Below are 27308 nucleotides of genomic sequence, written 5' to 3' on the forward strand. Positions count from 1 at the left end.
GTAGAGTTTTAACTTTTGTTAAAACATTTGTGGATGCAACAACGAACTGTGTTTCACAGACAGTGGTTTTTGGCATTGTTCCTGAGACCATGCAGTGATTTCCAGTACAGAATCAGGTTTTTAACCCGTTTTTAATGCAGTGCCACCTGAGGGCCCAAAGATCACAGCCAGCCAATATTGTTTTTTAGCCTTGTCCCTTGCATACAGAGATTTCTCCAGATTGTCTGAATCTTTTAATGTTATTATGTACCGTGGATGATGAGATCCCCAAGTTCTTTGCTATTTTATGTTGAGAAACATTATTTTTGAAATGTCGCTCTATTTGTGTGTGCAGTCTTTCACAGAGTGGTAAACGCTGCCCATCTTTACTTCTGAAAGACTCTCTGAGATGCTCTTTTTGTACCCAATAATGTTACTGACCTGTAGCCAATGAGCCTAATTAGTTGTAAGATGTTCCACCAGGTGTTTTTTTTTTAGCATTACACAACTTCACCAGTCTTTTGTTGCTCCTGTCTGAACTTTTTTTAAAATGTGTTGCTGCCATCAAATTTGAAATGGGTATATATTTTTCAAAAACAATAAAATTTCTCAGTTTCAACATTTGATATGTTGTTTTTGTACTATTTACCATTAAATATAGGCTTTAAAAAATTTGCTTATGATTGCATTCTGTATTTATTTATCCCGTGTCTACCAGACAAGGATGGGTTCCCCTTTTGAGTCTTGGTTCCTCTTAAAGTTTCTTCCTCCTGCTGTTAGGTTTTTCCTTGGCACTGTTGCCACTGGCAACACTCATGGGGGCTCGGACCTGGATTTTCTTTCTCTGTAAAACTGCTGTAAAAAGCACCATATAAATAAACTTTGACTTTGACTTGATTTTCGACTTATTTGAGTTGTGGCATCTAAACACTATTAAAGTTTCAATATGTACCGGTCACTCCCCAGTCCTTACAGTCCATATATGGGAACTGCAAAAACAGCTCATGGTGAATTTACTGATTCTGTGATGTCACAACAACCAACACATTAACATGAATCGGCCTCTTTTAACCTACAGCAGCTATAGCCCCTCCCACTTACACTGAAGTTATAAAGAGTGTTTCAGCCTGGACTGCTTTTTGAACAAGGCACAATACAGAGCAGCCAATCAGAACAGAGATTGGTTAAAAAGGCATAGCAGAAAAATAGCCTGTTTAATTCTAAGGGACAAAGAGAGGTCAGAAAATGATCATGTAAAAATGAATTAAATGCTATGAGTGGACCTTATGAATATAATACAAAACAGATGTAGCATATGGGCCTTTTAGGTGCAGTAAAAGACAACAAGAATGTTTTGTTTTTTGAATAATAATGAATATGTAGGAAGAATACAGTGAGAAGAACGCATGTCTATGGATTTGTTCAATTCCATCAGCTGCTCCACATTTAATTTAATGAAGGATTGAATAGATAAACTAGGTTTTGGAGAAATTTGGTGCTGAATAGTAACTGTAAAAGCTGGACTTCCTTCAGGAGATCTTTGGAAATGGCAAAGCTAACACACCTTTACATACACAAGGTAGCAGGTTGAAATTATGTTAGTTGGCATGGCAACGACTCAGCAGTGAATTTTTAGATATTTTTGACACATTTTGACAAAATTTAAGTTAAGGCAATTAACTACAGAGAACACACTTACTGAGTTTAACATTGTGTAAAAAAAGGTTTATTTGCCATATATATATATATATATATATATATATATATATATATGTGTGTACACACCAATCAGGCATAACATTATGACCACCTCCTTGTTTCTATGCTCATTGTCCATTTTATCAGCTCCACTTAGCCCCCTTTTACCCTGTTCTTCAGTGGTCAGGACCCCCATGGACCCTCACAGAGCAGGTACTATCAGGGTGGTGGATCATTCTCAGCACTGCAGTAATACTGATGTGGTGGTAGTGTGTTAGTGTGTGTTGTGCTGGTTCGAGTGGATCAGACACAGCGGTGCTGTAAAGTCAGTGAGAGAGTTCTCTGTAGAGAACGTAACTTACTTTCACTTAAAAAAAAATCAATGTCTTTGACCAGAGGTGCCCAAACGTTTGCACACAACTCTAATTTATGAAGCAAATCATGAGACAAAATAATAGTTTTCTCTCACATATCTGTGGTTTCAATCTTCAAGTTTATAAAATTTACTCTATTGCAAAATCACATTTTTTCAAACTTAAACTACATTAATATAATGTACAAATCAAAACATATGTAAATACTGTTGCTGATCATTTATGTCCTCACTGATTTACTGACCAAATGACCTAACATAAAACCTTTTTTTCAAAGCCAACCAAAGCTACTTCAAACAGAAATATGCACAGAAGTGTGGGAACCCTAATTCAACCGTCTCTGGATTCACACCGTGCCGTATATTATTAGATTTAAACAGACTGGTTTCATGTCAAGCATGTAACAACAGAAGAACCATTTTGGGTGCTATATAGAACCATTTTCAAAAAAGGTTCTACATAGAACTGGCTATAGCACATTCTCCATCAACCCCAAGAACCTTTTCATGATTTTCCCACTGCCTTTACTGGACGGATCACACTACCACCTAGTGGTTAAGAAATGAACAGCAGCTTCTTTTGCCATAAGGACACAAAAGAACACAGAACACACAGCAGTGAAACTCTCCTCTTTTAATCCTCCTCATCACAGAACATCTTAACAAACTTAGTTAATATTTTTCTCCTGATCTTATCAATAAAGGTACAAAGTAGAAGAGCAATGCATTTCACCCCAGACCCCTGTTAAGAAAATTAGAGTAGATTTACTTAGAAAAAAAAAGGCCCTTTCAAAGTTTCTCCATGAGATATTTCAATGGCGTTTGTACAGAGACAGTATAAAACCAGCTGAGAGAGATAAACTATTATATTGGCACTGTTTTCCTTAAATACTGCTGGTAAACAGACTATCTGGGTTTCTATGCAGGACACTTTCTTACTAAGGCAAATGTCATTTTGGCGTATTCACTACTGCCTGATAGGCGACACCACATCAAAAAAACTAAGATTAGGGCCAAAGGCACAGTATTAGTAATGCTTTCCTATTGCATAAGTAAAACAATCATTGTTAAGGCAAAATAAAAGGGACAAAGCATAGTCAATTAAAAAAAAAAGAAAAAATATCAAGCGATACAGAAATTCAGTAAGATAAATCACTTTCTAGAGTTTCTTAATGCTATTTACTACCATCAAATGATGCGAGACTTGCAATTTTAACAAGTCTGCTACTATTTGACAGCTCACCATCAAATAATAAAACATAATGATACTTCTTAGAGTTGACAGAGTGAGAATTTTCTTGCTTCATTGTTTCATAAAAGAAAGAAAACAGAAATGACCAAATACAGAATTACACAGGATGTTCTTCACATTGAATGTACAATACAGGCAGACCACAAAGCCACCGCGAGCTATCAGACTGCTTAGGGTAATAACGCAACTATAAACAAGGATGGCGCGTCTGATTTGAATAGAAAGGGCATCAAAAAAGACGTTAGTGTTCGATATTTCACACATTCTTTCTCCATAATAAGTACAGAAGGAAACTGGCTTAAAGTTCTTTATCACCAGATACCACACACTCAAATCCAAACAGTTATACTACTTAAATATTTCCACAAAAAGAATTAGCAAAGCGTATTAAAGGGGGATTTGACTGGTAAATCAGCATGGTTAAATCATTTAGATGTAAATAAAGTCATTCAGAGTGGTTTGGTGTAAAACGCTCCATTCTAGAGAAACTTTAGTCGGAATTGTTCACAGTGGTGGTGACAGGAACCGGACATCCACCTCTAAAAGCTCCCTTACAGAAGGTTATTACATGAAATGCTTATGAATACACTGCTTTATGCCTGAGGCGTTGTTTTAAGATAGTATTAAGTAAAGTTTTTATCCTACTTTAAATTGGTTTTTAATGGTGGGGTGGTATCTGCAGGTGGAGTAGTACAGGCTCTAAAATCAAATGATTTTTTTCTGTTATATTTGCATTAAAGTTCAGAATGTTTGGGTGTAGTTTTTTTTTTTTAATCATGTAAACAAGCTACTAATAGCCTGGTGACAAATTAGGTGGTGTTGTTTACGACCGGCCTAGTTTTTTATTTTAGTCGTACCAATATTTTACCTTTATCAACATGATAAACCCAGGTGGGTTCCCTGGTGGTTTGGGATAGTAAATAAAATGGCAATATTTGTGCTGTAGACATCGTGACCCCTGGTTCCTATCACCACCACTGTAAAGAAATCTAAGTTTCACATCAAACCACTCTGCATGACTTTGTTTACATCTCAACAATTAAATAATGCAGAAAATGTAGAAAAATCTGGAGAATTTCCACTTAAGGTCTGGAGCTGATCTGAATGAAAACTGATTTGTCTGTCCCTGACTTGTCAAGTGCTTTCAAAAGTGTGGCAAAAATCTACTTGAGGTTCGCCCCCTCGCTGAACCATAAGATAACAGACAACAGATGTCAATGATTAAGGCACTTCCCAATAAGAATAAACAGTGCAAAAACATCTACACTACGCAGACAAGACTTTAAAGCGTCTGCAGTAAGGCGTTAGTGTCTCAGTACACAAGAGAGGCACAATAAGATGGCACTTGGTGTGTAAGGTTTTTAAAAGGCAATACTTTCGTTTTTAAGAAGTCTGGCTTGCAAAGAGTAAAGCGAGAAAACCCGAAAAGAAAGATTTAGTCATGTGGGAACTCAATAAACTGACAGGACAGGGATTGTCCGTGCGCCATCCACAACCGTGTTCATTCACAGCTACTTTGTCGTTGAGTTGGACAAGCTTTATACAACTTTAACTTAATGAGAAACACAGTTGGTGTCAAACTATTAACAGAGATTTAATGCACATTATTAAAGCTACACTAAGTAAGTTTTGGGGATTTGGAGACCTCTCTGGTGGAAACTTGTAACTGCACAGAATGTGTGGAAAAACATTTTGTAATGTATGTTGTGTGCAGACCCCCTACCCAAGCAGACAAATCTGATGATTATGAGTGCCCTGAAAGAGCATTTATAGAAAAGTTTGTTATGGTAATCACTATAATGCTGATTGGGCATTTGAGACATGTATTAATGTCACATGCACACAATGACATATAACATGATCAGAAAAAGTCCCACTAAATCCAACCCGACACCTCTGACTTTTAAATTATAATTTCAGGCTTTACAGGGTCACTCAGTTATGCCACTTCTTTTTATTTTAACCAAAAAATGTTGCATATGCTGCTTCAAATACGAATGATACTTATATTGTATCTCACAATGTTAGGATAAATGTAGTGTAGTTTTTTTAAATCACGTAAACAAGCCAACATTAAGATTGTGGCAAAACTGTTGTTGTTTACAACCTGCCTAGTTTCGATTAAGTGCAACAACACAGTCCAGCTCGGTAGTGTAGCAACTGGAAACTCAACATTATGTAGTGACTCTAAACCCCAAATTCATTAGGTTGAATAAGTTTTTGCCTACATTTTGCAAAGCCTGTCCAAAAGTAGCTACAAAAGAACGCGCTTGTGGGCGGAGCATGGATCTGGCACTTCACAATTCACCTAGCTGAGGAGACTGGAGGCACATATATGTATATAAACGCTGACTGAAAACACAAAAGCACCAAAAGTGAACGACATTAGTTAGAGTGTAGTACAAATTTGCAGTTAAATTCCAGAAGAATTCTAAAGGCTTCGTTTTATGGGTCCTGGATGTAAAAAAGACTTGTTCCAGACAACATCACTAAGACAGGTGTTCAGATAATAACTGACCAGTAAAACAAACACAAAATAAAACAAAAACAACAAGACAACACACACCCACAGCAAGCGTTCCGCTCAGCGTGTGTAAAAGCAGCGGACCGCACTGCATGCAGCTGGACCGTTTGGTTGAGCCAAAGCTTTTGCTTATCAAACTTTACTTTGCTTTAGGATGAGTCAATGTGAACAGGCAGTGGCGTCCTCTGGTTTGGATTGGCTTGAACGGAGAGGGAGGAGTCTGGCTGATCCAATTAGGAGCTCGGACCTCCTTCCTCTGGGTTGGGAGGTGGGTGAGCAGGCTTGTGGAACGGAGTCTCCTTATAGATGAACCAACAGTTACCCGCCCACAAGATCAGATTGAGGAAGCCAAAAATCTAAAGAACATATATAAGCAGATTAAATACATCACTGCCACACTTTGTTCTTTTTTTAAGAACAAGGAAGTTCAAACTATTTTATTTGTTAGTATTGTTAAAGCTCAAAAATGATAAAAGAAATGTACTTTTTACTTTTTGTTTCTATACAATAAAAAAAGAAGTACAAATAATACAAATAGTGGAACAAAGGACCAATCCCATTTCATCTTTTTACCCCTACCCCTTGTTTTCGAGTGTCACCCTAACCCCTTGGAACGGAGTCACAAAGGGTGGTGGTTGAAATCTTGCCCTACAAAATGGGACCCTCAAATAAAAAAAAAAAACAAACAAAACAAACAAACAAAAGACTGCTTCATTAACAGCTACGAGCGCTGCTCTGTAGGCAACCCGGCCCGTCTGCAGTGATAGCAGAGAAGGGAAAAGTTCAGCTCCTCACTGCTGGGCTTTAGTTACATTTAGGGAATCATATGCCTTCAAAGAGGGGGGCAATTATTTATTATGACCCACCCCTAATTCTTTGGTGATATGAAGCTGAAGTCAGATATTCGCCAGCTTCTAGTTCGAATTTTCCCATTTCACCTTAAATGGTGCAGCAGTTACATTCTGGCGCTTCTGGCGTCAGAACTGCTGGACTATTTAAGGTGGAACAGGAAAGTCAGCTTGCTAGCTACCGAGACATCAGCATACTATTAGCGATTTTTTAAGCTTGTTACGAAGAAAACGACCATAATACACTGAAACGACATTAAACTAAGAATACAATGGTTATCGTCATTTTTTAACAGATGAAATACTTGTGTGTGTTTCTTTGGTCACTCGCGCAGCCATCTTGCCGTTTTTTCTTTTTTTTTTTTCTCATAACACTCTGTTTGGAGTGTGACTCAGAAAAACCTCTGTTCGGAGGCCATGTAGCACCAACACTTCGACCTACCTCTCAATCTCAACAAAAACTGGAACACCCTACCCCTCGACGTGAACGCACATAACAGAGGGCTAAGGGCTCAGTGGTAGGGGAGAGGGGTGAAATGGAATTAGTCTATGAATAACAAAAAACAGGAGACATGCAGTCACAGGCAAATGCTATGGCGCCCCTGGTCAAATGACATGTTTTGATGATTTTCTAAGTGAAAATAAGAGAACATACATCTGCACATTTTAATGTACAATTACTGTTTATTTGCTGAATTTAACGTGTTGAAAAATAAAACATAAAATGACGTCTATCTAAAAGCTACAGCACATTTTATGTTTTATGTATAAATAAATAGAAATTGTACAATAAAATCTGCAGAAAAATGTCATTTAAGTTTGTTAACTTATGTTCACTTTCAACATCAACAAAACATGTATTCTGACCTAGGATGCTCAAATGCTTGCACACAACTGTTCATATAAAAACAATTAGGAGTGGATGGACTCACCACAGAAGCATTGAGGCGTCCCATGGCAGGGTATTCGTGGATTTGGCACGCAGGCTTGCAGCGATCGACCAGGACACTCAGGTCAGTGGCACTTTTCACATCAGTTAGTCCTTTTCCCCAGGCAGAGGACGACACCAGCCACAGAAACGCAAAGATCGCAGTCAAAACCAGATCCTGAAGCGACAACAACAGAAGATGAACTAGAGCAGGTACTGAAATCCCTGCACGTCCCCATTGCTTAACATTTTTAGACGCATCTACACAGAGAGCGTACAGTCGTACGCAACAGTTCGAACACCCCGGTCAAATGACACGTTTTGTTAACACATCCCCTATAGAGAACACACTTACAGTGGTGTGAAAAAGTGTTTGCCCCCCTTCCTGATTTCTTATTCTTTTGCATGTTTGTCACTCCTAAATCAGATCAGGTCACCAGTTTTCAGATCACCAAACAAATTTAAATATTAGACAAAGATAACACAAGTAAACACAAAATGCAGTTTATAAATGAAGGTCTTTATTATTGAGGGAAAAAGAAATCCAAACCTACAGGGCCCTGTGTGAAAAAGTGATTGCGTTAAAACATAAATTAACTGTGGTTTATCACATCTTTGGAAAGCTGAGCTCAATTTCCCTAGCCACACCTAGGCCTGATTACTGCCACACCTGTTCTCAATCAAGAAATCACTTAAATAGGACCAGCCTGACAAAGTGTAGACCAAAAGATCCTCAAAAGCTAGACATCATGCTGCGATCCAAAGAAATTCAGGAACAAATGACTCCACCATAAGAAAGAGACTGGGCAAAAATGGCCTGCATAGCAGAGTTCCAAGACAAAAACCACTGCATAAAGGCTCGTCTCAGTTTTGCCAGAAAACATCTTGAAACTTTTGGGAGAATACTCTGTGGACTGACGAGACAAAAGTTTAACTTTTTGGAAGGTGTATGTCCCATTACATCTGGCGTAGAAGTAACACAGCATTTCAGAAAAGGAACATCATACCAACAGTAAAACATGGTGGTGGTAGTTTGATGGTCTGGGGCTGTTTTGCTGCTTCAGGACCTGGAAGACTTGCTCTGGTAAATGGAACCATGAATTCTGCCGTCTACCAAAAAATCCTGAAGGAGAACGTCCGGCCATCTGCTCATGACCTCAAGCTGAAGCGCACTTGGGTTCTGCAGCAGGACAATGATCCAAAACACACCAGCAAGTCCACCTCTGAATGGCTTAAGAAAAATAAAAAAAAAAGACTTGAGTGGCCTAGTCAAAGTCCTGACCTGAATCCGATTGAGATGCTGTGGCATGACCTTAAAAAGGCGGTTCATGCTCGGAAACCCTCCAATGTGGCTGAATTACAACAATTCTGCAAAGATGAGTGGCCAAAATTCCTCCACAGCGCTGTAAAAGACTCATTGCCAGTTATCGCAAATTTGATTGCAGTTGTTGCTGCTAAAGGTGGCCCAACCAATTATTAGGTTTAGGGGGCACACAGGGCCCTGTAGGTTTGGATTTCTTTTTCCCTTAATAATAAAGAACTTCATTTATAAACTGCATTTTGTGTTTACTTGTGTTATCTTTGTCTAATATTTAAATTTGTTTGGTGATTTTCCAGGTCAGAAGCTTTATCGGAAGCGAGACGGTGCAGATTGAACTCTAAAGTGATTGGAGACCCTCAGATATCATCAAACATGTTTGATATTTACAACTCAAAACATTCACGAGTCCTGTAGTGTGAGAAGGTCAGAGATGAACTCAGTGAATGATTCAAACAACAGCCAATCAGAAGAGCGGAGAAACAGGCATGGAGACACGCATGCACACCACCTGAACAGCGGAGAACGAGAAGACAGAGGAGCTGCGCGTAAAACACAGGCAAATAAAAGCCATTATCAAGTTTATAATGTTTGGATCCAGGCGTCAGGTCACTCTCAGCTGCCAGTCTGTAGTGAAATATTTCTCCAGCTCTCACTGTATCAGCACTTCTCACCACATATTAATCCCCAGTTAGCGCTTTCGCTGAGCATTAAAGCACAAACAGGTCTGGTCCAGTAAGTTTAGCTTTGTTTGTGTCATGTGATCTGAGGAGATCTGGGAGTTTGAGTTCTTATTCGTAGCCCAAACTCATTAAATGTGTTATACTCTCCCTTGGCCTTGTTGTCTAGTGTGAGCGCCCTTACGACAAAAAGACAAGAAATTCCGTTACAAACTGACATTGTTTGTGATGCTCTCTGTTTTGGAAATCTGTTAAGATTTTAGAGTCGTGTCGTGTAACGCCCAGCCTTAAACATGGCATCTCTGCTAATTTTATTGCACAATTTTTAGTTATTTGCTGAGTTTAACATATTGGGGGAAAAAAAACCCAAAACATAAAATATAATGTGCCACCACCTTTGCACAGGTCATATGTTATGTTTTACATCCCCCACCCAGTATGATCAATTCGGATTAAACAGTAAAAGTGTGTGTTTTGTGTAGAGGATGTGTTGACTTATTCACACTATATAAAATACACAACCAGGGGCCCAAACTTTTGCACACGATGGCATAGGTGCCACACTATAACAGCTCGTGGTGCATGAAACTGGACATCAATGTTTTGGCCTTACATATTACTGAACTGGAAGGTGTAAAGTGACCTAACACAACAGGCCTGTAGGAGGTTTAACCAAACTTCAGTTTTCTGGACTAGCCACTGCTAAGGTCAAAGGTAGGGATGATTTTGAAATCATCTCAGTATCAGCAGATATTTGCTTAAAATTAAAATATCGGCATCGGACAGAGGTTTAGATTTGACCAATAATTCAAACCAATGTTTAATGATGTATTTACCGTACTCAAAAGAGCATGTTTAGGTGATGCTGTGCTACTGTATTTTATACAGTACAGCATCAGATAAACATCACTGCTTCATCTGAGAGAGAGGACAAAATCAAGCTGCTTCAGCTCTAAAACAAAGGAGCTGCTGGTGTTCTCAGAACAATGGACTGACCGGCCCAGAGTCCAGACCTCAACATCACTGAATGTGTTTGGATCATGAGAAGCACAAAATGCAACCAACTTCTAAGACTGAATTTTGGAGGTGTGGAAAATTATCCCTCCAGATTTATCTAAAAACTGAAAACGAGTCTCCTGAAAAGAATGGAAGCTGAAAATAAAAGGTAAAAGGTGGACACAGCAAATACTGAATACACTGTTATACTATATTATACATTTATATGTAGTTGTTGAAGCTTTTGTGTAATTTTCTGTTAAATATATGTTTTCTGCTTTTTTTCCTGAGTAACTTGTACTTAATGGCCCAATCCCATTTCACCCCTTGCCCCTACCACTTAGCCCTACCCCTACGTTTGCGCGTTCATGTCTAGGGGTAGGGTGTCCTGATTTTTGTTGAGATAGAGGGGTAGGGTGAAGTGTTAGGGCTACATGACCCTTCATACCATCGAAGAATGATGACAAATAACTGTTGGATGCCCCCTCTTTGAAGGCATATGATTCCCTGAATCTAACTAAAGCCCAGCAGTGAGGAGCTGAACTTTACCCTCTTCTGCTCATCACTGCAGACTGGCAGGGTCGCCTACAGAGCAGCACTAGTAGCCTATTAATGAAGTACTGTTCTTTTTATTTGAGGGCTGCTTCATTTCGTAGAGGAAGATTTCAACCACTACCCCTCGTAACACCGTTCCAAGAGGCAAGGAGACATTTGAAAACAAGCAGTAGGGGTTAAAATAAGAAATGGCATTGGGCCAATGACTGTTTTGACTTGAAATTAAATAAATGAAGGGTGGTCTACGACTTTTGCACAATGCTATACCTTAAGTGATTTGATAATTGCAGTATGTAGCCGTATAAAATGTACATGGAATTTCGTATGGAATTTCAGTGGAAGGATATTATCAAATTAATAAATAGCCATTCTACCATAATTTTTGCAATTAACATCCTAATGAGCCATACAGACAAAAGGGACACAAAAGCAACTGTCAAGTGTCTTCAGCCTAATCTTTATCGGCTGCATCTGAAGCTCGTACTTAGAACAATTAACAGAAGCCAACGAGTAGGTGCTGCAGCAGGCACTCCTACTGGCTTCTAAGTGTGCCATCTGGTTTCCTACTCTTGTCCTAAGTAATACAGGAAATAAGCCAAAATTACTGTCTGTATTAATTAACCTTGTGTTGCAGATGTGATTAGGTTGAAAAATGCTGGAAAACCCCTTTACTGTGAGACTTCTGGTAAACATGGACAAGAGACTTCACTCGCTCACTCACAATGATGGGTCCTCGGTTGGTTTCTCTGTAAACATGCTGGTAGCCCAAGTATAGAATCAAGGTGAAGGTGCAGTACAGGAAACCGAAGACGCCCACACACACAAAGAACTCAGCCGAAGAGGAGTAATCTCCCATCAGGTAAGTTATGTTCCCTGTACTTCCATTGCAGTTAGGAATAGTAAACGGATAAGCCGCGAGCCTGAGAAAGAGAAAAATACATCACTGGTAGAATCTCGAGAGAAAACACTACAAGAAATATTGCTAAAATAAGGTTGTACTGTAAAATTTAACAAACGGATCATGATTTAACACCCAGCTATTTGGATTGGTGAAAAGTTACACGTGTACGAGTTACTAAAGTGAGAATCTAATGTAGGAAAAGGTTCTGCTTTGCAAAATGGATGCTTTGCAGGACAATAAGTATAGTCTATTAATGTAACCACGTCACATTACTTTTGATAAGAAAGGCCAAATTGGCTTCACCATCCTTCAGACAGGCAGCTCAAATCCGATTTTTTGGCGTACCTGATTTGAAATGGCTGACAAAAAGCCACATTAAATCTGACTTTTTTCCAATCAGCTTCAGCACATACTTGTAGGTGGTTTTGAATATGGCTTATTTCTGGATATGTGGCTCAGTTTGACCAGCTGAATTTCATGTGTTTATTTTATCATTCAGGGTTCAGCAGTTCATGACATCTGAATGCACAAAAAAAAGCTGTTGGGGCATTTTCACACATCACAGCTTAAACACAGAGAGTAAAAGTTTTTATTTTTTATGTTTGTGATGAGTTACCATTCAACAATAGCCACGTTTACATGCAGCCTGATAATCCGTTAATAATCCGACTAATGGCTCAATCGGAATAGAATACGTCCATGTCTGATTGAGGCCATTCGGAATACAATTTCTATCCAATTGAAGGAGGAGAGTAAACCTCTAAATAATCCGTTAAATAGAAGAATAGCAGTCATGTAAACGCCTGAATCTGATTACATTCCAATCGGAACGTGTAAGTATATTCTGCGCATGTGCGTCGCGTCATGGCGAAAGTTTATACCGTTCAGCATGGCGGAGCAGAAACTGGTCTGCAGAGGAGACGAAGTTTATGCTCTGATCTTTAAAAGACGGCGGTGGGACGGACGTCCAGCTTATGTGTCTCAGAACACGACGTCTTCCTCTCGGCCTCCTTTAATAAGGACATGTGAAGGACGTTTTCCTGAGTCTGACATCATTTTAAAGCAATTAAAACACAAGCGCACCAACTGGAAACTCATCTCACGCGGACTGGACCTCACGTGATGTTCGCTGTCATGGTAACGTTTACTCTAAGCGCTACTCCACGCATGTGCGTCATTTTGCATCGGATTACTTGTAGTGAGCATGTAAATGAGGATTTTCCATCAAATTGCTGAACAGAGTGTGCATATAAACACCTCAGTCTGAATCTGTAATCGGATTGTTTTCAATCGGATTGGCAAAAATCTTTGCAGGTAAACATAGCCAATGTTGTAGCTTACAGTGACTACTACATGAGAAGATCTGAACTTAAAGCCTGTGTCTGAGCATCACTCTTACATCCTGGAGCTTGGCAGTCTGTTGTCAACCTACAGTGAGTAAGGTCTAGAAATCTGATTAAGAAATCCAATAAAGAGAGCTGGATTTTAGCTCAGTAATCAGATTTCTCAGTGCATGTAAACTCTTACTCTGATTTCTTTTGGATTTCTCAGCATGCGCATTGTGTGAAAACAGACAGCGGTACTGGAAATAAGCGAGCAGCGTCGCCGCGAGACACAGCAAAACACTTTTGGAGCGACACTGAAAAGGACTACATACTTGACAAAATGAAGGATTTAAATATTCTTCATCTTCTAGGTGCATGTAAACGCATTGATTGGATTACTGACTAAATCAGATTTTCTGTGTTATCAGATTATTAACTGCATGTAAATGCACTCATTGATGTCGTGTTCTGTTTATGCTGTACTTAATAAAAAGTGAAACGCTGCTGTGAAATATAGCCCAATCATTCTCGTCGTTAGGTCTGCTAAGTTTTGCCGCTACCTGGTCAGTCATTACTACAGCAACCAATGTGAATTTGCAAGCAAGCAAGACAACAGTCAGTCTGACTGTACGAATCAGATTTGGTTACTTCTAACTTGAAATCTGGACATTAGGTCTAAAAAACCACAATTAAGAAACTCCAATTTTTATGTTTATGCCTCTGCACAGAAACAGTACACTAATCTATACTTCCCAAAAATAAAGGCTTACAGCAGAGACCTACAGATCAGTTAGAAGTGTATGTATTAAATACTTTTGTGCACCATAATTAGACCAAACCTTGCACATTAAATGTATGAGCAATTGTGAATTTCACATTTAAATTTGGGATACTGCCAGTATGAAGGACAACTTATCCTCCTCTTACTACCATCAACAACAATAACAAAAGTATGACTGACTCTAGTCACTCATTTCCCATCTAGTAAGTTACTTACCTGAAAGGATAGCCAAACTGTATTTTAATATCCGTTTTTGTGGGACATTCAGTGGTAATGACACCAGCACCGAGATAGCCACCAGTAGTGGCAAAGGCAAAGATGGTGAAGAGCTGGAAAACAGAATGCAGGCCTTAGAGCGTAGCATGGATATACATTTAACAATGCAACAACATCAATAACAATCATTATATACCACTGATTCACTATTTCACATCAAACTACTCCAAATTACTTTTTATATCTGTGAATGCATTAAGCAGAAATGTTCAGAAATTGGTGGAAATCCCCTTTTAATGTTGATAAACAGATGCAAATAGTGCTACTGCAATAAATATTATACGATCTGCAATGAGGTGAAATAGCTGTATACAGTTCTGTGCAAAAGTCAAAGACATAATGCAGACAGAGGTGATTGGTAGGCAGGGTCAGCTCTTCGGCTAGCTGAGCAATGCTGCACGTAGACAGTTAGTTTCCTACAGCTCAGTTTGTGCTCTGTTTTAGCTTAGAAACAACGACCTTTATTCATCAAAGTTGGGTAGAAATGCGCGCAGGTTTGATCTGCCTGAATGAACTACTCCACATCTTATTCAGGAAACTGTCCTACGACAAAGAAACAAGCGCTGATTTGAGCGCAACCGATGAATCGGCTTTGCTGCGTAGAAACAAGTACTTTATTTATATATAAATTCAGAATCATCCCAAGATCCCCCAAATCTATCCCATATAATTTCAAAACCCCTTAAGCCAGGCGTACACTGTGCAATTTCAGCCCGTTTTTAAGCCCGATTTGGTTGGAACCGAACCGATTTCTCAAAATCACACCCAAAACAACACACAATCACAACCACTGCTCCTGCACGGAGGAAAAGAAGTCCACATTTGCGGCACCAGCGTCCATATATGCAGACTTTACTCCGTTTGGCTGAGTTAAATTGTGAGGTATAAATAAATAGGGTAACTTTTTTCTTCGTAGAGCTGTCTGTCTGTAGACCGCCTGCTCTTTAGCTTCAGTGCACAGTGTGGCAGAAGTGAGCAAAGCTGTTGTAGCAGTTTGTCGATGGCTGAATCTGGCTTCTACACCAAAACAGTGCACTGCTTGTCCAGTATGGAACTGTGCACTCATGGCTGAATCTCAGAAGGCTATTTATTAGACATGTTATGCACTTTATGGGTGCAGGAGCCACTATTTTAAAATGTGGTGCACTATGTTGGGTGCAGGAAGCCATTTGCGATTGTTTTGATTAGGGCATCGGAGGCAAAGCGTGTTGTTTTGAATGAAACAGCTTTATTGTTGTCAGAGCGTCTGTAGGGGCTGCGTTTCACGTCCAAAAAGGGTTTTTCTACTAGCTTGTAACAACAGAAGAACCCATTTGGGTTCTAAATAGAACCCTTTTCAAAAAGTTTCTATATAGAACCATCTACAGCACGTTCTCTATCAATGAAGAACCCTTTCATGATGCAAAGAACCCTTTAAGCATTCAAAGGGTTCTTTGAGTGTTCATGGTTCTACATACAACCTTTTTTTTTTTTCTAAAGAACCCTTGAAGAACCATATTTGAGAGTGTAGAGCTGTCATGATTACAAAGCTTCAGATAACAATTAATTGAAATGAACAATTTAATTGTCTTTTTTCATTAATTGTCTGCAACCATAAGATTACAAGCTTAAAGTGGCCAAATGAGCTGATTAGATAACTGCTAACTGCTGGCATACATGCTAAAAACATTAGAACAGCTAACAAGAATTTATTCTTTTCGTTTTATTAAGACAAAAACTCGTGCCTGATTCACTCTCACTCTCTGCTTTTTTCCATGTTCTCTTTCCCTTTCTGTCTCACTCACTCACTCTCTTCATTTCTCTCCCTCTGACTCATCCTACACATCCAAACCCGAGCAACTGCTCACTTCTCTTATCTTAAACAATCACCTTCTGCACAGGAAGGATTCTCCTGTCATCAGTTTTGATTTGTGTTTGGCTTGTGTCAGATGAGCTCATTCATCTCAGGTGTTTTAGTTGGACTAACAGTGCAGTCGGTGGCAGTGGTGGGGGTCATAAGCGCTGATAAAGGACAGACGTGTGTGGTATTGTAAACAAACTTAGCAGAGTGACTAATTAGGGATTCCTTCCAGGACTGTTTTCCATCACCCAGCTGGAATTTAAACCCCAAAATTCAGCTCTCCAAGTCTGACCAAAGCTGTGGTCACAGCGCTAGTTTTAACTTGTGGTCTATAAGGAGCAGAAGTAAAAGAAAACTTTTTACTATTTCTGTACTAATACAAAATCTAATCTAATCTAATCCAATCGTACACAAATAGAGGACTTTTTTCTTCCTAACCATTGTTGATATTCCTGTTTTTTTTACAGAGAGATACTTTAATATTATATGTATGAAACGTCTTAATTTCTGCTTTTTACATCTTCATGAAAACTTTTCTGTGGGTTATATCCAGTTATATGCAAAAACACACCTAGTGAAGTTAGATATTTAGTTGTTTCTATTTATTGTTGTTTTCATTTACTTGCTGAGTTTAACACAATGAAGATGTAAAATGTGCCAATAACGTGCAAAACAGGCCAAATTTTGGGCTACATTAATAAAACTTGGTGGTAACAGCTCTGCCGCATGCAAAATGTGCAGCACTGTAAATAAGAGCTAATCAAAGTCACTGTATTTACACCGGGGCAAGAACCAATCAAAATCCACATGTAAATGTAAAAGCCTGTCATGAATCCATACTGCAATATGTAAATTAAGGAAACATGTGGCCATACCTCACCTTGCACAAGTGGTAAAACACACCGGTAATCCTCATTTATGAATGAGCAAACGTGTCACCACCACTCTTAACGTCACACTAATTTTGTGCTTTATAAATCTGGCCCTTTGTGTTTTATTTTTATATGTTCAATTCAGCAAATGAACAAAAATTGTGTACTAAAACAAACACCAAAAAAACAAAATCTAACTAGGGATGCCAAAACTTTTGCATATGGCTGTATCTATGGATCCAGGTCTAAATGTTATCGAGTTTTCTCTCTACTCCCAAGCTTTACTCCTGATAATCACTCCAATCTCCAACACTATTATTACCTTCTAAAAATATTTTCATGCTGTTTCAGCAACAAAGTAAATTCCTTAATCTGTTTAAAGCGCATAAAATACTAGAAATCATCCCATTACATCGTTTAGGGCTGGTATTTCAGACATGGATTAAGCCTAGTCTTAGACTAAATTGCAGGGCCAATGGTGTATGTGTCTGTGATTAGCCTTAATCTGGGCCTGGGAAACTGGCACAGATTTTATTATTTGATTTTTTACACTCTTTTTCTTAGCTTCTTATTCTCCGATTCCCCGTCAAAGATTTCACAATTTTCTGTGCAGGTCACCGGACCGTATGAAGAGTGTTGGCTTGTACGTTAATGATTATGACACCCTTAAAAACTTTGCTATAAATAGTCCTGTGCTTTTGCCAACCAGCCACATTACAGAGATCCCCTCTCTCTGCCCACATACCACACAGATTAAACTTTTCTATGAGGACCTTAAGATTCTCACGCTGCCTATTTAAAGAGAGAAGCACACAGGTTCACGAGAGGGACAGGATGAAAAGAAAAAAAATAAAATAAGTCAGCATGCTCAATGTGCATAGCATGGCACTGCAGTCTTGGTCTGTTTTCTTTCCTTTTTTTTTTATTTTGAAAACAGGTAACCGCAATCCGCAAATCAGATTTGTTCCTCAACCCGTTTTTCTTTTAAACTAGCTGAACTCCCACGTCTAAGAAAGCTACTGACTTGTGACTTTGATGCCAAAAAAGGGAAAAAAAACCCCAAAAGAATGTGGTCCGGCACAGAATTTGTGATTCAGACTCTACATGTTTAGACTTGGCTGAAAATAAGATGTCAAGCATGTATTTAAACAAAGAAAATAAAAAAGAGCCTTTAAAAAAAAATGTACATGCAAACTGGAAAGAACACTGAAAAGCTGAAGCAGACGCAATATTATTTCACAACAATCATTTTAAGGGAGCACTTTTATTTTTGCATAATTTTCCTTTATTTTAGATTTAAGACCACACAAGCCACGTCTAAAGCAGATCCTGCTGGGCTCTGCACTGCAGAAGTAAGTTCTGGACCTCGAGCAATGTGAGGGTGTGGCGATGACCAACATGATCAGGGTGTGCAGAGCCAAATATAAATCATCTGTGTACAGAAAACAGTAAATGTACTACCGTCTAAAAATATTCCAAAATGTACAAAATATTACAAGATGCCTGTTTAAATCTGACGTGATTGTTAGTCATTAAAGTTGGCTCTGTTCACACAGCAGGTAAAAATGGCCCAAATCTGATCTTCATATGTGACACAGATGTGTTGTCTGTGTGTCAGTGTGAACAGCAAAAAACAGGCGATTTCATATGTGGTACTGAAATCCGATAGAGATCCAACCTGCGGCAACTCAGTCTGAACAGCCAGATCAGAATTCATGCGACTTTTACGTCAATCCAGCTTGACATTCGTGGCCGAACGCGGTCGCAGGAGAGCAAGGCTGCAGCGTAAAAAAAAACGACCTGAGCCACTTTTATATGAGGTCCTAGATCGGACACAGATTCGATTTATGGCCAGGCGACCTTTATCATCTTCACAGCAAAAGCTCTTTCTGCTTGTTAGTTTGTTTGCTGTTTATAACGCACGATTCATACACATGACGTTACTGATTAGGATGTGCACATGCGGGTCATTTCAGGGCGTCGGTTCGGTCACACTAATGACAGATTAGAGAGATCGGATCTTAGCAAAAAAAAACTGACAATGGGTAGCTGTGAGATTCTTCCAGAGATGGAACAATTTGTGTTAATATGTTACCGGTGTAATGTTGTGGGTGGAGTTTTCACAGGATCCTGCTGGACATCAGGAACTCCTAGAGCCTCTTTAACTCCATTCCTGGGGGGCCAGTGTCCAGTACAGTTTGGTGATTTCCCTGATCAAACATTCTACCTAAACCTGGCAATTAGAGGAACTGATTCAGGTGTATTTCAGCAGGGGGTTCACCTGTGCTGTGCTGGACACCTGCCCGTCAGGACTGGAGTTAAACACCCGTGTCTTAGGCAAGTACTTGCTTTTTTTACTGTGCTGCTTAAATATTTTAAAATTTAAAACTTCAGAAGAATAGCTTTCATAAGAGATTCTTTTAGCCTGTATTGTTTTGAAGAGAAGTGCATACTTAAACGCCTCAAAAAAGACAGAAGCCAATTTCCTTTTAAATACCTAAAACTATAGCGTTGCAAAAGTTAACACAACAGCTATAGGGAAAAATTTTATACGTGCCCTTTTTCTGGAAATTTTAGTGCACGATTTCTATTTATGTGCTGAGGCACATACATTGGGCGCCACTAAAACTGGTAAAATGTCATGTTATGTAAGGATATTTTGTAATGTTGGTTTTGCCCTCGGACCCCTTCCCCAAGCAGATGAATCTGACTGTGAGCGCATTGAAAGAGTACTCAAAGATAACTTAGTCAATGCTTGGTGAAGGATGTGTCTTCTGAGGATGTGAGTGAATTATCTACTATTTTCATCATGCATTATACGGATGAAAGTATTGGGACACACCTCTTAATCACTGAATTTAGGTGTTTCATTCAGTATCATTGCCACAGGTGTATAAAATCAAGCACCTAGCCGTGCAGTCTGCCTTTACCATAATTTGTGAAAGAACAGGTCGTTCTAAAGAGCTCACTGAATTTGAGAGTGGTGCTGTAATAGGATGCCACCGTTGCAACAAGTCAATTTGTGAAATTTCTTCCCTCCTAGATATTCCACAACTAACTGTGAGTGGTAGTATTGAAAGTGGAAGTGTTTAGGAACCACAGTGACTCAGCCACAACGTGTCAGGCCACGTAAAGTCACAGAGCGGGTCGCCGAGTGCTGATGAGCATAGTGCATAAAAGTCTCCAGCGCTCTGCTGAACCAATAACTGCAGAGTTCAAACCTCCTCTGACATTAACATCAGCACAAAACTGTGCGCCGAGAGCTTCATGGCATTTCCATGACCGAGCATACAACATCAAGCACAATGTCAAGTGTCAGATGGAGTGGTGTAAAGCACTGCTACTGGACTCTGGAGCAGTGGAAACGTATTCTGTGGAGTGATGAATCAGCTTCTCTATCTGTCAGTCTGATGGACGAGTCTGGGTTTGGCGAATGCCAGGAGAACGTAACCTAACTGGATTAGGGATGATGCTATGGGGCTGTTTTTCAGGGGTCGGCCTAGAACCCTTAGTTCCAGTGAAGGGAAATCTTAATGCTTCAGCAAACCAAGATATTTTGGACAATTCTGTGCTTCCAACTTTGTGGGAACTGTTTGGTGAAGGTTCTTTTCTGTTCCAGTGTGGCATGGCTGGGTGAGTTTTGTGTGTGGAAGAACTTGACTGACCCTCACAGAGCCCTGACCTCAACCCCATCCAACACCTTTGGGATGAACTAGAACAGAGATTGTGAGCCAGACCCTCTCATCCAACATCAGTGTCTGACCTCACAAATGCTCTTCTGGATGACTGAGCAGAAATTCCCCACAAACACTTGTAGAAAGCTTCCCAGAAGAGAGGAAGATTTTTTAGCTGCAAAGGGGGACCAACTTATTAACACCTAGGGATTTAGAATGGGATGTCATTTAAGCTCCTGCAGGTGTAACGTGTAGGTGTCCCAATACTTTTGCCCATATAGTCTATCTTCATCGGTATAATGTTGATTTTGCCTTTGAGACCTGAGGACTGAACAGGACCTTCCTTTTGAATCTGTGCGTGTGACGTTAATAGGTAACGCACATGACAATACATGAGATTGAGATTGTTTTAATCGTGTATTACTTGCTGTCCCACACTTGCTACCGCATTCTCATCGCATGTCTGGAAGCCTCTCCGTTTCTCCACAGCAGGTGGGCCAGGTGCCCTGTGTGACGGATGGCAGAGAAGCGAGCCAAGAGAGGCGGCCTGGCACCCACCACAAGCACATGCTGCTGCAGCCGCCGCCACGTTCACGCCGGAATGCACACCTACACATTGCAAGAGCGGCTGTTAAAGAGCAGCTTTGTCTGAATGAACTGCTTTAGTACAAGCTGCCTGTCTCTCCTTCTTTCTCTTTCTTCAGCTTCCTACTCTGGATCAGCCGATCCGATTTGGTTTATCTCTCTAACACAGTCTGAGTGTTTTTATTCTTTCTTTTATATGTTTAAACTCACTGCAAAGAACTGCATACAAAGTTGAATTAATACTACAGTAGTATTTTTCCAGCACAGAGAAATATTTCAGACTTCACCATTACATTTCTTAAGGGACCCTTATCATGGAAAAATACACTTTTCTTGCTTTGTTTTTAAATAAAAGAGCCTGATGCATTATGCAAACATAGATCTCACTCTTACTCCCGAGTCCATATGGTCCATACGTGCCTGCTTGTAACTCATTTATGTTTGTGATGTCACAAAAACACCGCATTTACACATACGACCACTCAGTCTACAGCAGTTTAGCCCCACCCACTCACACCGAAGTTCCAAGGGGTGTTTCAGCCTGGACTGCCTTTCAAATAGGCCTTAATATAGGGCAGCCAATCAGAACAGAGATCAAGATGTACAGGAGAAATTTAAAATATGGCCTCTTTTACACAGGACAAAGGTCTAAAACATGATTCTCAGCACATAAGAGATTGCAGAGGCTGCAAAAACAAGGACGAAGGGAAAAACACCCAACAGCACAGAAACACTTGGACGACATGCAGACTGTTTGAAGTCTGGGAGGGGCTGGAATCTGCACATGCTAACGTACACTGTTTCAGAAAAAAGCACCATCAGGGAAAAAAGGTAATATAAATGTGTGACCACAGACCACCCATGGCTTTTTATGCTGTTCAGCGCAGAATCCTCTGAAAAATAGAGGGGGGAAAACCAAAAACCATATCCTCTCTATTCTCCCCTACAATGAAGCTGTGTTAGCGCTGAGAACAGGATGCACAACATTTCCTGGTAGCTGACCACTCCCCTTCTGTCCGAAGCTGACACAACAGTAGAGAGGGAGTCAAGACCGAGCAGAACACACTTAAGGAAGAAAGGGTTCTTCAAGGGTTCTTTAGTAAAGGCAATGGTATGATTAACAATAGCAAATTAATAGATGGTATTAATGTAATGGCATATGTTAGCGATTAGAGCTATGACAACTCGAAGAACCATTTTAATTCTGCGGAAAATTGTTATTTTTGTGCGTTACAGTTATTTCCGCAAGGTTATGATGGTCAGTCATTATATTTAATTATTATTATTATTGTTATTATCATGTATAATCTGTACAGTAGAGAACTTATGCTGTGGTTGCCTCCACAAGGTTATGGTGGTCAGTTACTGCATTTTCTCTCTCATCAAATATTATTATTATTATTTTTATCATCATCATCATCATCATTATTATTATTATTATTACCATCATTATCATTTATAAATCTTCATGATGGAGAACCGGTGCAACAGTTGCTTCTACAAGCTTATGAGAGTCTGTTTTATTCTCTGTTTCATCAATTACAATTATTATCATCATCATCATCATCATCATCATCATATACAATCTCCATGATGGACATCCTTTATCATATTTCTTTAAATAACCTTTTAGAAGTGGTTCTATAGCCCTCCAAAAGGTTCCACTATTGTTACAGTAGTGAAAGAACCTTATCTACGCATTATACTCTATACTGTTAAAAAGGTGCCACAAAGGGTTCAAGTGATGCCATAGAGGAACCTCTTTTGGTTCCCGAACGAACCATGTTTGAAAAGCCTTTCAGAGGTTTTAAAAACAATTTTATTAGATTTTATTCCAATCTACATTACGTTGAGGTTCTCTAAACTTTTAGAAAGGTCCTTCAGGCACACATAATCTCTTTTACAAAAATGGTTCTCCAAAGAACCAGCCACTGAACGGTTCTTTAGCGAAGCAAAAGTGGTTCTTTTACAGTATCTCTCAAAGAACTCTTATAGACACCTTTATTTTTATGATCTTTTTGCTAAGAGGCTGCGATCCACACCTTAACCTGAAAAGACATGAACCACTGAGCACCGCTAAGCATTTACCTTCCAGCTCCGCCTTGAACAAACAAAAGGAGGCCAACGCTGTGAACTTCCATTTCCAGGATCATTAACTTTTGCTTTCTAGGACCACTGAAGGACTTGGGTTTGGGTAGGACTTTAAAATGGCGGGACTCTTTCCCAGGAGCAAATCTGTGCTATTTGTGCGGCAGCAGCTGGCGTTCTTTTCTGTATACATACAGCAAGCTTTCTATAAATGCTCCTTGGCCACTTTTCAGCACTGCCTGAAACTGTACACCTGCTAATTGGGACCGCCACACTAGTTCATGCAGGTAGTGGAATACCAGCCAGCGTATAAACGTCTGAAATTCCCCCGGCTCACACGGACCACTTACTGCGCATTGCATTCTGATTCTGAGTCGCTTCACATTTCAATCCTATTTTTGTGTTACTAAACTGGGAGAAAGATACTGTACTGTCACAGTATTTCTACAGTGTGGACGGTTGACATACAAGCAAAAGGACTTTGAAATAAATGCACAATGTTTACAATATAAACACTGTATCTTTGTTTAGCAGTAGCCATATCTAAAGGAAACTGACCTGCATAAAAGTTAATAACACATTTTAATATGGTGCTTTATGAGAATCAGCGTCTCTTATAAATGGGTTCCTGCATATTTAGATGGTTAAAATGCAAACAAAGTCATTCAGAGTGGCTTAATATGAAATGCTATCCATACTATAGAGATCTAGAGAAATACACCCACCCAGAATTGTTCACAGTGGTGGTGATAGGAACCAGATGTCTGAAGAATTAAAACACCTCTAAAACCTCTCTCACAGAACGCAGGTATATGAAAAGGTTATGAATACACTGCCTGATGTCTGAGACATTGTTTTACAACACTTTTAAAAAGGTTATGGCCTAAAACATGTTCTTAAAATCCATTATCTCAAGGACAGCAACACACAAGGCATTGTGAAGCAACACAGTCAGCGAAGAAGTTCATTTTTTCAGATTTACCATTAACATTATACAAAAAACCAACACCATATGCGTCCTTATGCGGCTTAAACCTGCCTCAAACGAACCTACAGCCACTCAGGCTCTTATTTCTGGCGACTGTCATTATTAATAATGGCTTATAGACCCAGGGACCCCAAGTACGGAGACTCTCCAGGGTGCTGAGGAACCGATGGCTTCTGAAATTTGCATTGCGGACATTTGCATGGCTCAAGCACCATATAAACGGTCAGATGCTTTATCAGTGGAGCAGCCCAAATGCTTGAGAGAGCAATCTGTTGCCCATGAACAACATTCAATGTAACTGATTTGAATAGTTCTAGCTAAAAAGAAAGGGTGTGTTGCCTGTGCTAGAGGAGGATATGCACTACTACTTCATGTTCACGTCGTACAGATGAAAAATAAACAAAAACATACACATTTATCCATATTTCTGAGACTTTTCCTCCCACTGTCCCTGTTGCTGCCTGCAATGATACAGCAGCATTGTATGCAACAGCTGCTGAACCAAACCAACCTGCTACTTCAGTAACGACTTCATACAAGCCCACTAAGACAGTGTCCTAAAATTTGTACTTTTTACGTAAATTATAAGACACTCACCCACTCCAGAAGCCGAATAAACCCCAAAGGCTCCTTCACGGGTCCCAGGTCAAGTCTGAAACCCGACATTAGTTTCTGGATAGAAAATAAACACGACGCGATTAAAACACGCTTGGTGTGGTTGCATATGCTGAAGCTGGTTTCTTATTCGCCAGCTTGTTGTTCGAATTTTCCCGTTCCACCTTAAATGGTATAGTAGCTACATTCTGGCGCCTCAGGCTCAGAATGTGACTGCTGCACCTTTTAAGGTGGAACGGGAAAATTCGAACAACAAGCTGGCGATTAAAAAGCTGACTTCAGCTTCGTCTGTGGCTAACTTGGAGAGCTAACCTTCTCGTCTGTGACAACTTACTTTGCTTTATTCAACGTTATTTAAACGTTAGTTTGAGTAAACGTACAGTATCTGAACTCAGTAACTTAACGTTAACTTAGCTACCAGGCTAGCCAGTTAGCACTAGCAAACACGCTAACGAACTTCGCCAAAACCCAAACTGAATTACCTGGATAAAGTCCATGGTTTTAAAGGTTATCTTATACGCTGATAAAGACGAGGTTGCTTCCCAGGATAGCGGGTCGGGTTTAGTTATTTCTGGAGGGAAAAGCTGAGGTCAGTTCTTGACATTCAGGCTGCGGGCGGTGTAAGCCAGAGACGGAGGGAAGATCTGTGTCGGTTAACATGTCAAAACTTTCTGACCTGCGGTGACTCACGTGACGCAGAGCCTCTCTTAAAGGGACACGCACACACTTTCTCCTCCAGCTTCAACTCCCTCCTCCATCTGGTTCTTCACATTAAGGGTTCTTTGGCAAAGGCAATGGTTCTGTATAGCTCCATTCATGCTTCAATGGGTCTTTGCATGGAACCTTTCTGATAATGGTTCTATATAGCACGAAAAAGGGTTCTGCTGTTGTTACGATGTCGAGCTTGTAACAATAGCAGATCCTTCTTTGGTGCTGTGTAGAACCATATCCAACACATTCTCCATAAGTCTGAAGGACCATTTCACCATGTCACCATGTCAGAACCATTTAAGCGTGAAAAGGTTTTTTGAGTGTTCGAGGTTCCGTAAAGAACCATTGCATTTATTAAAGAACCCTTGAAGAACCATATTTTTTGAGAGTATGGTATAAACGTTCTCCTACAATTTAAACTTTCCTAACTACAATGCTAAATGTGTTGCATTAGAAATTCAAGCATAACAAACTATACAACTAAACATCACATACTGTTATTATTATTATTAATAATAATAATAATAATAATAATAATAATAAATGTATGTAGGCATAATAAATAAACAATTGTAGTTGTATATATTCTACTACTAAGACTGCTGCTAATAATAAAGATGACGATGATTATTATTATTGTTGATCTTGTTTAATGCTATAGTTATAATATATTTTCTTCTACAACAATAATACTAAATGTCACGTTAGAATTTTAATAAATAAATAAAAAAATAAAAATGAATTAATTATTGTAATTTTTATACAAATACCACTGATACTAATACTAATAATAATAATAAAAAATATTATACATCTATTTGTGCTATACATGTGTTATAATAACATCAATACTACTACTACTACTACTAATAATAATAATAATACGAATTATTATTATTATTATTATTATTATTATTATTTACACACATGAATTCTAAGCATCACTAATTTAATTTGTAAGGCAATATTTTGTTAAGTAGTCTTAAACCTGCAGCTTAAAAGATATTCAAGTCTGTGTTGATTTAAACCTGAAATCAAAATGGACATTTTTGCTTTTTTTTTTATTCATGTCTTTGGTTTTACTGTGAAAAACTCATCATTTTATGTTGTTTAAAAGACAAAATTCTTGTTTTTCCCACAGAATGTAATGATTTTTGCCCATTTTTGATCGCAGTGTTTGATTCTGATTACATCACTGTGCACCAGCAGGTGGAGAAAATCAGATTAACCTGTATTATCACGTTCCACCTCCACTCCCTCCACTCCCACCTATCACTCAGCAGGCTCAGCGACCCCCCACCACGACCTACGGAAATGCATTAGGATTTCCCACTCACGTTTTAAATGCAACTAAACTGCTCCACACTAATTTGATGCTTTCCAATGCTGATGTAGATGCTTTCCAATAATATATCACACAGCCCAGAGTGTTGATTTGTCTTCAGCGCGATCGCTGCACTTTGGCTCGCCACAATAAAAAGTTTGTGCACTGTGGGAACCA

General features: G+C 39.3%; 1 protein-coding gene across 1 annotated transcript; it reads right to left on the reverse strand.

Annotated features, from left to right (window-relative positions):
* Positions 1–2669: 2669 nt before the first annotated feature.
* sypl2a (synaptophysin-like 2a) lies at positions 2670–25776 on the reverse strand. The gene is made up of 6 exons (XM_036559256.1): positions 25579–25776; positions 25079–25153; positions 14375–14487; positions 11873–12071; positions 7607–7780; positions 2670–6182 (listed from the first exon to the last, which is right to left on the reverse strand). The coding sequence occupies exons 1-6, from the start codon at positions 25591–25593 to the stop codon at positions 6060–6062; spliced, it is 699 nt and encodes a 232-aa protein (XP_036415149.1). The 5' UTR covers positions 25594–25776; the 3' UTR covers positions 2670–6059.
* Positions 25777–27308: the final 1532 nt, after the last annotated feature.

This window comes from Colossoma macropomum, unplaced genomic scaffold, assembly GCF_904425465.1.
Source record: "Colossoma macropomum unplaced genomic scaffold, Colossoma_macropomum, whole genome shotgun sequence".
Lineage (NCBI taxonomy): Eukaryota > Metazoa > Chordata > Actinopteri > Characiformes > Serrasalmidae > Colossoma > Colossoma macropomum.

What these genes read in the sequence shown, in the direction of transcription:
- sypl2a (XM_036559256.1), bottom strand. An exon ending in TTATTCGGCTTCTGGAGTGG is followed by an intron (nt 14,488 to 25,078) that starts GTGAGTGTCTTA and finishes TCTGTTTTCCAG; the next exon opens with CTCTTCACCATCTTTGCCTT. An exon ending in CCAACCGAGGACCCATCATT is followed by an intron (nt 7,781 to 11,872) that starts GTGAGTGAGCGA and finishes TTGTCGCTTCAG; the next exon opens with GATCTGGTTTTGACTGCGAT.